General features: G+C 42.4%; 1 protein-coding gene across 9 annotated transcripts in view; it reads left to right on the forward strand.

Moving 5' to 3' along the window:
- The window catches only part of LOC139155588 (AN1-type zinc finger protein 6-like), an 86,737-nt gene extending 79,762 nt beyond the window's left edge, over window positions 1-6,975 (forward strand). For all 9 annotated transcript variants that reach the window (XM_070730787.1, XM_070730781.1, XM_070730785.1 and 6 more), the window contains 2 exons: window positions 4,166-4,279; window positions 5,781-6,975. In XM_070730787.1, coding sequence (XP_070586888.1) covers window positions 4,166-4,279; window positions 5,781-5,929 — 263 coding nt within the window. In that variant the 3' untranslated portion in view covers window positions 5,930-6,975. The remainder of the gene's footprint in view (window positions 1-4,165; window positions 4,280-5,780) is intronic.
- Window positions 6,976-12,641: the final 5,666 nt, after the last annotated feature.

A 12,641-nucleotide genomic window follows, 5' to 3' on the forward strand; every position in this document is an offset into this window, starting at 1 on the left:
GCCCCTCTCCAGAGACTCGGGGTGGCTAGCAACAATGATAGAACAGTATACACAATAATCCAATAGTAAAAACAATTAAAACCCCATTAAAGTAAAAACCAAACATACATTCAGACATACCATGCATAAAATTTTAAAGGCCTAGGGGGAAATAGTATCTCAGTTCCCCCATGCCTGACAGCAGAGGTGGGTTTTAAGCAGCTTACGAAAGGCAAGGAGGGTGGGTGCAATTCTAATCTCTGGGGGGGAGTTGGTTCCAGAGGGCTGGGGCCGCCACAGAGAAGGCTCTTCCCCTGGGTCCCGCCAAGCGGCATTGTTTAGTTGACGGGACCCGGAGAAGGCCAACTCTGTGGGACCTAACTGGTCGCTGGGATTCGTGCAGCAGAAGGCGGTCCCTGAGATAATCTGGTCCGGTGCCATGAAGTTATGGCTCCGCATGCCACCTGTGGCACCCATGCCATAGGTTCACCATCACTGACCTGGGCTAACCTGACGAGGTCTTGCACATCTATGAAATCAGATTTTGTTTTTCTCCATCAGTCAAGAAGATGTGGTACCATAGTTGATCCCACAGTGGTCCGGTTCTGTAGAGAGAGGTTTATCCGCAGACCGGAGAGGCTGTGGTTCGCATGCTGCCTGCATCTCATGATGGGCCTTTGCTTGTTTGTACGCCCCACTTTTTGGCACACCCCAGTCTGGTGTTGGTCCAGGGGTTGAGGATACTTGATGTAGCTTTTCTGTCACTTGCAGGATCTGATTGTAAGCCTTCCGTTCGTCTATATCAGTGATGGCGAACCTATGGTACGGGTGCCATAGGTGGCACATGGAGCCATATCTGCTGGCACGCAAGCTGTTATCCTAGCTCAGCTCCAACGTGCATGTGTGTGCCGGCCAGCTAATTTTTGGCTCACAGAGAGGCTCTGGGAGGGTGATTTTGGCTTCCAGAGAGCCTCCAGGGGGATGGGGGAGAGTGTTTTTACCCTCGCCTGGCTCCATGCAAGCCTTTGGAGCCTGGGGAAGGTGAAACATGAGCTTACTGGGCCAACCAAAAGTTGGGAAATAGGCAGTTTCTGGCCTCCAGCTGGCCTCCGGGGGAGGGGGAAGCAGGTTTCACCCTCCCCAGGCATTGAATTATGGGTGTGGACACCCAGACATGCACGATAGCACACGCCCACGCTCTTTCGGCACCCGAGGGGAAAAAGGTTCGCCATCACTGTTCTATATTTTTTGAGATGGTCAACGGAATATTATTTTGTGGCTATTCTATCAAAACTAGTCAATAGGATTTTTCTTGAACTAGTCAATAGTTCCTCTGGAACATTTTCTTGTTTTGGGGCTTTAATATCTCCTTCCTCCCTGATAGAATAATTTATGGTTTGGATCCGTACATTGCATTGATCCATCATGTGCAATCCATCATTTCTGTCTCTCTATTACTTCCTAATCATTGATCTAATTAGCTGTTGGATACAGGGTTTCCAATTAAGCGGTCAACGAGTTGCCAGTTTAGCTTTTCAATTAGATCTTAGCTCTTTTGCCTACCATATTGGTTTGTCTGAAATTGTTTTATTTTGTTTGTCAAACATGTATAGGATAGTAGTAGTTTGTATAAACATAAGTAAAAAGTAACGCTAAAAGAGGACAATAGGACAGTTGGACAGGAACGGTAGGCACAATGGTGTGCTTATGCACACCCCTTACAGACCTCTTAGAAACAGGGAGAGGTCAACAATCTAAGGTTAAAGTTTTGGAGATTCGTGGAAGAAACCACAGAGTCAGGTAGTGCATTCCAGGCATTGATCACTCTATAGCTGAAGTCGTATTTTCTGCAGTTGAGTTTTGAATCTATTACGTGCTCGTGTATTGCTGTGGTTGAAAATGAAGTAGTCATTAACAGGAAGGACATTTTGGTATATGATTTTATGAACTACATTTAGATCAATTCGGAGGCGAAGTAGTTGTCTAATTCCAGTATTTCACGTCTTGTGTATAACTGTATGAATCCATTTTGGAGCAGTCCTCTCTTGGAATCCTTTCCTGGAGCAGTCAGAGAAAATACGATGGCCAACTTGTGAAGCCACGAAGAGGTTGGGTTGAGTTGGCTTGTGTTGGGCTTTTCTTATCCTTCGAAAGCGAGGACAGGGTTTATTCTGAGAGCAGATATCAAGCACTCGCAAGGGATGAAATGAACATCTTAAACATCTGCAAGAAAGGGAGTAGGGGATAAAAATGTAAGGAACAATCTTGAGAGACTCTGAAGCCCCCTGAGTCTCCAGACAGCATTTTTGAGAATCCAAAATTAGACCACCTACCGTAATTTGTTCTAATAACAAAACAGTTATATTTTATTTTGAGCAACTACCTTGAGTATCTCAAGCATAGCAAGGTAGACTATAAGCTGATGAGGATAATATTTATTTTTTTCTGGCAATGTCATGGATATGTTCCTTTGTGTGCAAAGTATGGGTTCTTTCATGAGGTTTGTTCAGAAACCCTTGTGAGTAGCAAAGTAAGATGTTTTTTATGACGATGGTTTTTGCAACCTTTGCCAACAACCAATGCTCAAAATACATACAGTTTTCTTCACTAAATTTGCTGTCTCAATTCTTCATTCTCAGTGTTACCTTTATTTTACATGTTGTGGGACCAACATAAGGTCTTCATCTCTGGGGTGTATTCTGAAGAAACTGGGCAGCCCCCATTCACAACAAAGATTTAATTGATTTTCTTGCACATTACAGAGGATTAGAGGAGATCGATGGTTCTCAATGTGGGGCAATTTGAATTTTTTTATTGTTTCATTTTTCCAATTTACATATCAGTAAGCATTTTTAACAGTGCTGTGTCATACGTTTCATATGATTACGTACATTTATTTATATACATCTGTATTTCTGTTTTAACCAATTATGCCCCTTATTCCACACCTCATAAAATTTTGTTTCTTCCTCGCCTTTCATTTCTCATGTGAGCTCATACATCTTGGCCCATTCTAGTATATTATGTATAATTTGATTTTTTAATGGGGGCAATTGGAACCTTGTTTAAACCAAGTTAATGGCCTTGTAGGCTTCCCCTGCGTGAGTAGGAGTTCACTTTTTGAATAGTAAGAATTATACGTCATAGGGGAGGGGGCATCAGGATTTTAGAGATGCTTCGGTGGGGCATGCCCCCCCCCCAAAAAAATTTGGGTTAGTTCAGTGGTCACCAAATGGTGGTCCATGGACCACTGGTGGTCAGTGAGAAAATTTTGGTGGTCCACAGAAAAAATATTTGCATTTTTATATTGCACTGAATTGAGGTACCCAAACTTGGCAACTTTAAGACTTGTGGACCTTGACTCCCAAAATTCTCCAGCCACCATTACAAAGTTTGAAAACCTCTGGACTAAATACTGTTTATCTTTTTAAAAAAATCATATTAGTGTTCCACAGCATTTAAAATATGGGACCGTCTCTTGCCTTGTGTATCCCATCAACCAATTAGGGCCCACAGAGTTGGCCTTCTCCAAGTCCCATCAACCAGACAATGCCGGCTCGCGGACCCTTCTCTGTGGCAGCCCCTGCCCTGAGATTCGTATGATTCTCACTCTTCCAGCCTTCCGGAAAACCCTAAAAACATACTTATGCTGGCAGACTTGGGGCTATTGAGCTTGGTCACTCTGCTCCAACGTCTTTTTACTTTTTAATTGATGGAAGTGTGATTGAGTTGTGTGTGAATGTATTGATAATAATGTTTAATGTTTTAGGATGCTTTTAGTTGTTTTAATTAAGTTTGATTTCTCTTATTGTCTTGTATTATTATAATGTAAGCCACCCCGAGTCTCAGGAGAAGGGCGGCCTAGAAATCGACTGGATGGATGGATGGATGGATAAATAAAATTATGAATTTAGTAGTACTCGAGGTCCGAAACATTGATGACCCTTGGATTAGATGGTCCTTGGGATTCTTTCCAGCTCTACAGTTCTAAACAGGATGTTGAATTGTTCCTAGACAAAATCGGATTGAGATGGTTATGATTGAATGGCAAGAGGATCCAAGGTCAATTTCTTGGAGTTAAGATTCCCCCCTCCCCTCCCCCAAGGCTTTGAATTTGAACTCTGCTGAGTTGGCTTCCAATGTCCCGGCTAGTTATTCTGATCCTTCTCCATCTTTTTCTCTTCAGCTTCAGCGTCAGATAGTGCAGAACCTTCCTCGGAAGAACAAGGCAAATCATTTGACAAACCCAAACAGAAAAAAACTCGGTGTTTTATGTGCAGAAAGAAAGTTGGTCTTACTGGTAAGTTCTCTTGGACTCAATCATTTGGAAGTTCTGAATGGAACAGTGAGTCTAAAACTGGGATGATAATTCACAGAATAGAATAGATGATTGATCTGTCTATGATCATAATTTTTCACTTACAGCTTTTATGTACAATGAGAGTTTATGCACCGAAGACAAATTCCTTGTGTGTCCAATCACACTTGGCCAATAAAGAATTCTATTCTATTCTATTCTATTCCTATTCCACTCCCCAGATATTGTCCAAGCAGTTGTCAAAAGAGGCAAGACAGACTTAAACCCCAACAACAACAGCAACAACCTTTATCTGAGTCCTCGGAGAGGGGCAGCATATAAATCCAATCGATCAATCAAATCAAATTAAATTAAATTATCCATATAAACAACAACTGCAGATTTTGTCTATGGAAGTTCTCAGTCCTCCACGTTATGGTTTTCCCAAAGGTGCTGTTCGAAAAAGCACCTGGAATTTCTTGCTTTTTTTCCCCAACCTCCTTGAAAATATTTCACTTCTCATCTGCACCGAAAAAGGTTCTTGGAAGAGAAGCCAAACATTTTCAAGGTAATAATTTTTTTTTTAAAGAAAAAAAGAATCCAGTTCCCTTTGGGAAAAACACCAGTCCTTATGCATTCCAAAGACCAGACACTTCGAAACACAGTGAGCCACATTGACACAGTGGTTAGAGTGCAGTACTGCAGGCTACTTCTGCTGACTGCCGGCTGACTGCAATTTGGCAGTTTAAATCTTCCCAGGCTCAAGGTTGACTCAGCGCTCCATCCTTCCGAGGACCCACATCGTTGGGGGGCAAAAGGCTGACTCTGTAAACCGCTTAAAGCAGTGTTTCTCAGTTATTTTCTGTTCCGCTCCCCCCCCCCCCCCAGAAAGAAGTAAACATTTTGTGCCCCCTCCCAACTCTCCGCCGGGACTATTGTTTGCAATATTCAGCACATTTTTGCTGAAAAAAACTCAAGTGGCTTATCAGCATGATTGGGATATTATGTGTTTAAGTGATACCTTAATTTATTTGGCTTCATGCTGTCTGCTGCCAACATATTTAGACACAGTAAACATACCGGTCTTTCCTCGTTTTCCACTGTAGTCACAGTGAAACCAAGTGCTATATACGCTTTGTCATATTTCCTCGTCTCAGCTTTCAGGAGATTTACGTTTGTCTCATTATCTCTGTCTCTCTCCTCCTTTCTTTTCAGCCCTGTTAAATATTTTTCTATAGTGTCTCTTAAGAATTTGTTATATGAACTACCTATCTCCTACTCTGTGCTCTGTGCTGTGTGTTTGGTGCAAAAAGCCCCTAGTCTCTGGGGCAAAAAAAGTACATTCCCTGGGGTCGTGCCCCCCCCCCCAGCATCTCTCCAGGCTCCCCCAGGGGGGCCTGCCCCACTATTTGAGAAACACTGTCTTAGAGCTGTAAAAGCACTGGGGAGCAGTCTATACGTCTCGAGTGCGATTGCTATTTCACCTTTCGTTCTTTCTTTCCAGGGTTTGAATGCAGGTGCGGGAACGTTTACTGCGCTGTACACCGTTACTCAGATGTCCACAGTTGCTCTTACAATTACAAAGCTGATGCAGCTGAGAAGATCAGAAAAGAGAATCCCGTAGTTGTTGGGGAAAAGATTCAGAAGATTTGAACTGCTTCTGTAGCTGGAATATTAAAATGTTTGACCATCTGCAGATGAAAAATTGACTTGAGGTTTTTCCTTCCCCTTTCACAAGCTTCCCCCTCCCCCTTTACACACACACACACACACAAATCTTTGTTTTTTCTGGCCTGCCCCTTGTAGACTTCAAGAGGAAAATTTGTCCCAAATCATGCATTTCATGCAGAAACAATAGAATTTATCTCCCCTGCCACCTTCTTTTAGCACAAAGCAAAGCTTTCTTTGATGGTCCTTTGTTTTTAGTTCCTACAGATGAAGACTTAAACTCTACACAACTGATCCACTAGGAACGTGGACCTTTGGAAACTGATGGATACCATGGCTATAAAAGTATTATCATCTTTTTTAAAAAAAATTTGCGTGCAGAGGGCTTTTTCAGAGTTACATTGGAGGGCATCCATGCTTTTTTCCCACTTCTCATATTAAACGTGCATGCATTAACCCATGACACTTCATTTTCGTTTTGTATATAGCTTTCCTTTCTCTCTCTCTCTGCAGCACAAGTTCCCTCTTTTATTTTTCTCTCCCTCTTTGGTAAATGCCTTGTATGGCACAACTAGCAATCAATAACTGAATGTATTTAATCATTAAGGCTGCTTGGTTTCCCCTCCCCCTTAACAAAAATCTATACACACGTTATCATCATAGCTTGTTTTGCACCCGCTATCTATTTATGTATGCATCGTTCGTTTTTTCCGAGCGTGTCAAAGAGAGTGCTGAGTTTTTAAAGCGTGTGTGACTTTTTGCTCTTCGAGGTTCTTTTCTAGGTTTCCCCCCCCCTATTCTCCTCCAACTTTTTTTCTCTTTTTTTTTATTTTTTAATTTTATTTTTCTTCGTTTTCTCCAGCGTGCATGTTGAGAGTTTGCCTGCTCGCAGATCTTCCTCGGGAATTGTGCTGATGGGTTCTTTTACATGCACCAATACAAAGAATGAAGAACTTTTAAGTATATTGTATTTATGTTCACCCGCGTCTTTAACTTTGATTAAAATAAAATTTTAAAAATTTTGGGATGGAGGAGAGGCCGTTGGTGCCCTTTGGTTTTGTTTTTTGTAAGAAGTTTGAAGAGGAGCGTGCATCTATTTGGGCCCGGGAAAAGAAAGCGATAAGGAGAAATTGGGTGCAAGTCGTCACGCTATAGAAAAATTTGGTTTGATTTTAACAATATCGGTATTGATTGAACCCGCCGTAAGGAAAGCCTATTTAAATATTGGACTGAGGCAGGAGAGTCTGGGTTCGGATGGCAGAAAGACCCCATTAACCTGTGACAGTTTTCAGCCTCTTAGCAAGACGAGTTGACTTCTTTTTATCAGGAAATAAAAGGAGAGAAAGAAAAGAAAGGGGGAATTTAAAATGAATATGATAACCTGCCCTCCCCTTGGAAACCAATAGCCTAAATAATGGCAAACCTTTTGTTCCTTGGGTGCCATAATTCAATGCCTGGGGAGGGCAAAAACAGCTTCCCTCACTTTCTGGAGGCCAGAAACGGCCTGTTTCCCAATTTCTGGTGAGCCCAGTAGGCTCATGTTTTTCCCTCCCCAGGGTTTCCTGGAGCCAGGGGAGGGTAAAAATGCCCTCCCCCATTCCCCTGGGAGCTCCCTGGAAGCCAAAAACGCCCTCCCAGTGCCTTTGTGCAAGCCAAAAATCAGCTGACTGGCACACACATGCACGTTGGAGCTGAGCTAGGGCAACGGCTCTCATACCAACAGATCAGGTTCCACGTGCCCCCTGTGGCCCCCGTGCCATAGGTTCACCATCACTGCAATAGCCTCTTGCCATATTAAACACCTTATGCAGGTAGTCCTCCACTTACAGCCAATTTGTTTAGTGACCGAAGTTACAACGGTATTGAAAAAAATGACACGATCATTTTTCACGCTTAACGACCATTTGTAACATCCCCCGGGATCAAAATTTAGACACTTGGCAACTGGCTCAACTTTACGACAGCCATGTCAGAGAGTCATGCGATAACTTTTTGCGACCTTTGGACAAGCAAAGGCAACGAAGAAGCCAGATTCCGTGTAACTAATTTAACAACTGCGGTAATTCACTTAGCAACTGTGGCAAGAAAGTCAGTAAGACGGGACAGAAGTCAGCGGCCTCACTTAGCCACAAATTTAATTTTTTTTTGCCTCGATTGTGGTCGTAAGTCAAAAAACTACCTGTAGGTTGAAACTTGATGTGGTTAATAGGAAGGGCCACAGCATTGGACAGAGTTTATCCACAACCTTCCTTTTAGAACTTCGGTGCAGCAGTTGAAATACTAACTAGAGCAGGGGTCTCCAACCTTGGCAACTTTAAGACTTGTTGGCTTCAACTCAGGAGAATTTGGGCGCTGGTTAAGGAATTCTGGAGTTGAAGTTCACAAGTCTTAAAACTTGCCAAGGTTGGTGACTCTTGAACTAGGAAAATCCTTTAGGATTACCCTGTGGTATTCTTTTCCCTCACAGTTGCATTTCTGCACTGAAAGAGAATGCAGGATAGGTGTGGATTTAATAATAATAATATAATGAGAAATTAGTGAAATACGAAGATCTAAAAATCAAGCTGCAACGACTCTGGCATAAGCCAGTGAAAGTGGTCCCAGTGGTACATGGCACGCTGGGCGCAGTGCCAAAGGATCTCAGTGGACATTTGAAAACCATCGGAATTGACAAAATCTCCATCTGTCAATTGCAAAAGGCTGCTTTACTGGAATTGGCAAACATAATTCGCCACTACATCACGCAGTCCTAGGTGGTTGGGAAGTGCCTGACTGGTGTTGAAATACGAAATCCAGCATAGTGATCTCGTTTGCTGTGTTGTATTGACATAATAATATAATAATAATAATAATAATAATAATAATAATAATAATAATAATAATACAGAGTTGGAAGAGATCTTGGTGGTCTTCTAGTCCATCCCCCCCTCTTAGGCAGGAAACCCTACACTACTTCAGACAGATGGTTATCCAGTTGAAAACGTCCAGTGTTGGAGCATTCACAACTTCTGGAGGCAAGCTGTTCCACTGCTTAATTGTTCCCACTGTCAATAATTTTTTCCTTAGTTCTAGGTTGCTTCTCTCCTTGTTTAGTGTCCACCCATTGCTTCTTGTTCTATCCTCAGGTGCTTTGGAGAATAGGTTGACTACCTCTTCTTTGTGGCAATCCCTGAGATATTGGAACACTGCCATCATGTCTCCCCTGTTCCTTCTTTTCATTAAACTAGCCATGCCCAGTTCCTGCAACTGTTCTTCATGTTTTAGATTTGATTTATTCCAAGTTCAGTCTGTCCCTTGCTTTGTAAATGCCTCCAATATGAAAAGATGCTGCTTGATTTTCCTGTCTTAAGCATGAAATGTTGTTGTTAGTTGTGAAGTTGTGTCCGACCCATCATAACCCCATGGACAATGTTTCTCCAGGCCTTCCTGTCCTCTACCAAACCCTGGGGTCAATTTAAACTCATGCCGACTGCTTCGATGACTCCATCAAGCCACCTCGTTCTCCCTTCTTTTGTCCACAGTCATTCCCAGCATTGGGCTCTTCTCCAGTGAATCCTTCCTTCTCATTAGGTGGCCAAAGTATTTGACTTTCATCTTCAGGATCACCTTCTTAAGAGCAGCCAGACTTGATCTCCTCTAGGATTGACCAGTTGGATTGCCTTGCAGTCCAAGGGACTCGCAGGAGTCTTCTCCAGCACCAGAGTTCAAAGGCCTCCATGCTTTGGTGCTCAACCTTCCTTATGGTCCAATGTTCATAGCCATACATTGCAACTGAGAAAACCACAGCCTTGAATATGCATATTTTGGTTGGCAGGGTGATGTCTCTACTTTTTAGTATGCTGTCTAAATTTGCTATAACTTTCCTCCCCAGGAGCAAGCATCTTTTAATGTCTTGGCTGCAGCCCACGTCTTTCAGGATTCTCCTTTTTTCCCTTTGGATCTTGAAGTCATTGAATGCCATCATCTGAGGGAAAAAGTTCCGGAAGTTCAGTGCATTTTATTTCTGGTGAAGAAAAGTCATTGTGGAACACTTGATACACTGGAGAATGTCCTCCAAGCTTTTTCACAAAGCCTTTGCCATCTAGTGGTTTTAATCCAAGCGTGTCTTCTGGAATGAAAACAAGTTTGCTCCAATATTCCATGGGCAGATAGATCTGCAATATCGAGGCGTGCTGCTTTCTTTATAGAGGAAGTCCTCAGCTTACAACAGTTTGTTTAGTGACTGTTCAAAGTTACGACCACACTTTGAGAAATGTGATTTATGACCATTTTTCATAGTTTTGATCTTTGCAGCATCCCCATGATTAAAAAATTCAAACACTGGGCAACTGGTTTATATTTGTGACCATCGCTGTGTCCCAAGGTCACGTTATTCGCTTTTGCACCCTGACAGGCATTGTTCACTTAACAACGGTGTTTCTAATCAACTGCAGCGTTCAATTAACCATCATGTCAAGGAAGTTCATAAAGTGGGGTAAAACTCACTTAGCAACAACAACGGGGCTCAGTTGTCATAAGTTGAGGACTACCCATATTTTATAACAATTGACCCAGAGTGTAAATGAATTGAATTTGAACTTGTTTGTAATAAAAGGGAATCAAACCACGTAAGGATTTCCTATAAGCAACGAATGATAATGTTTTGCTTTGTTCCATTTCTAGAAATGCATTTTTTGTATGGAAATCGTCGTCCTTCAACTGACAGGGATTCAAGAATGACATAGGATTGACTATTTGTATGTGTCTCTGTGTGTATTCAGTTGTATGTTTCAAAAATGGTGTTTATTCATCGACAATATTTCTAAGCAGCCCAATCCGAGCAGTTCCTGTATTTATTTAAATCCTTCATTTAAATGCTGCTCTGGAAAGTAACAACCTGAATGAACCATTGTCAATTTAAGATCTCCTGGTTTCCAGCAACCCAAAAACGCCAGTGTCCTTTCTGGTGGTGCACCTGTGTGTCCACGCCCAATTTCGCTATCTGCCCAGGTGCAGTAGCATAATTGTGCTGGAGTCTGCTAGCACTCAGAGCCACAAAAGCAAAGTAAATACAGTGGTACCTCTACTTAAGAACTTAATTCGTTCCGTGACCAGGTTCTTAAGTAGAAACGTTCTTGAGTAGAAGCAATTTTTCCCACAGGAATCAATGTAAAAGCAAATAATGTGTGCAAACCTATTAGGAAAGAAATGAAAGCTTGGAATTTGGGTGGGAGGAGGAGGAAGAAGAAAAGGAGGAGGACAGTCGCTGCCGAAGGAAGAAGGTGAGGTGAGGGGAATCAAAAAAATCCAAAACTTTTAAGACTTAAAAAAAAAAAGAGGGACTCTGAGGCGGCAAGGAGCACACGCCTCCCATACACCCGGCACAAGGTTATCTCCCATACACTGCGACAGAGAGAGAAACCCAGGGGGAATGGCAGGAAACTGGTTGGGCCTTCGTGCCGCTCTCAAATTTCCTGGGAAATTTTTCCAGGTTCTTAAGTAGAAAATGGTTCTTGAGAAGAGGCAAAAAAATCTTGAACACCCGGTTCTTATCTAGAAAAGTTCTTAAGTAGAGGTACCACTGTATAGGTAAATTTGAACAATAGGACAAATTTAAGGACAATAGGGATGGTAGGCACAATGCTGTGCTTATGCTGCATACCTCCCAGAGACCTATAAGAGCACACAGAGTCGGTGTCCTCCCGGTCCCATCGACTAAGCAATGCAGGTTGGCAGGACCGCGGGGGAGGGCCTTCCCTGTGGCCGCCCCGGCTCTATAGAACCAATTCCCTCCCACACCACGCTGTTCGTACTTCTCCCACCCTCCTGGCCTTCCAAAAGGCTATGGAGACCTGGCTTTGCCTGTAAGCCTGGGGGGCATGAAACTGACATCTGTTGGGGCCAAATTACATTGAATGGTATGCATGTGTGTACCTGGATTGATTGAGTTATGGCTTTTTAACTAGGGTTTATACCAGTGATGGGCAACATTTTGAGCTTGGTGTGTCAAAATTCGCCAAAAAACCGAGCATAACTCGGGTGGTGTGTCACCTTGAGAAAAAAAACATAATATTTATAGTTTAAATAACATATGTATAATTATTTAACTTACCTGCTTAGTGACTTCTTTGTTAATCTGTCAGTTGGTTTCTTTTGTTGGTCTTGCTGTTATTTAACTTGTGTGGGGTGCCATGAACTAAGATAAGTGATGGGGTGGGGGAATTCTTCCAGTGATGGCGAACCTGTGGCAGTCCAGCACTGCCACAGGTTCGCCATCACTAATTTAGTGACTTTTTTGTTGTTGAATTTCATTGGCTAAATCTTCAGTTGAAGGTTGGTATTTTGTACACTTCAAGCCCAAGCAAGCGCTACTAAGTTCATCTGTCAATCTGTTTCTTTTGTTGGTTTTGATATTATTTAATGCTGAGAATAAGGTCTCACAAAAGTACGTAGAGGGAAAAATAGTAAGTAAAGCCATTGCTATATTTTTCAGGGTGCTAAAAGTGTCTGGTAACCGATTCCAGCCACTCCAAATTTCCTGTTCATAGTGGCACTCCTCTTGATTCTCCAAGCGGCACCTTTCTAGATTCTCAAGCTTTGACCTCAAATTAACAAACACCTGACCCCAGATGCTGTCCTGAAATTCTGCAAGTTGCATCTCCAAATCATCAATTTGTATGCATTGGAAACCATTTAATTCCAAACTACTGTAGACTAC

The sequence above is a fragment of the Erythrolamprus reginae genome, unplaced genomic scaffold, assembly GCF_031021105.1.
Source record: "Erythrolamprus reginae isolate rEryReg1 unplaced genomic scaffold, rEryReg1.hap1 H_30, whole genome shotgun sequence".
Taxonomy (NCBI): Eukaryota; Metazoa; Chordata; class Lepidosauria; order Squamata; family Dipsadidae; genus Erythrolamprus; species Erythrolamprus reginae.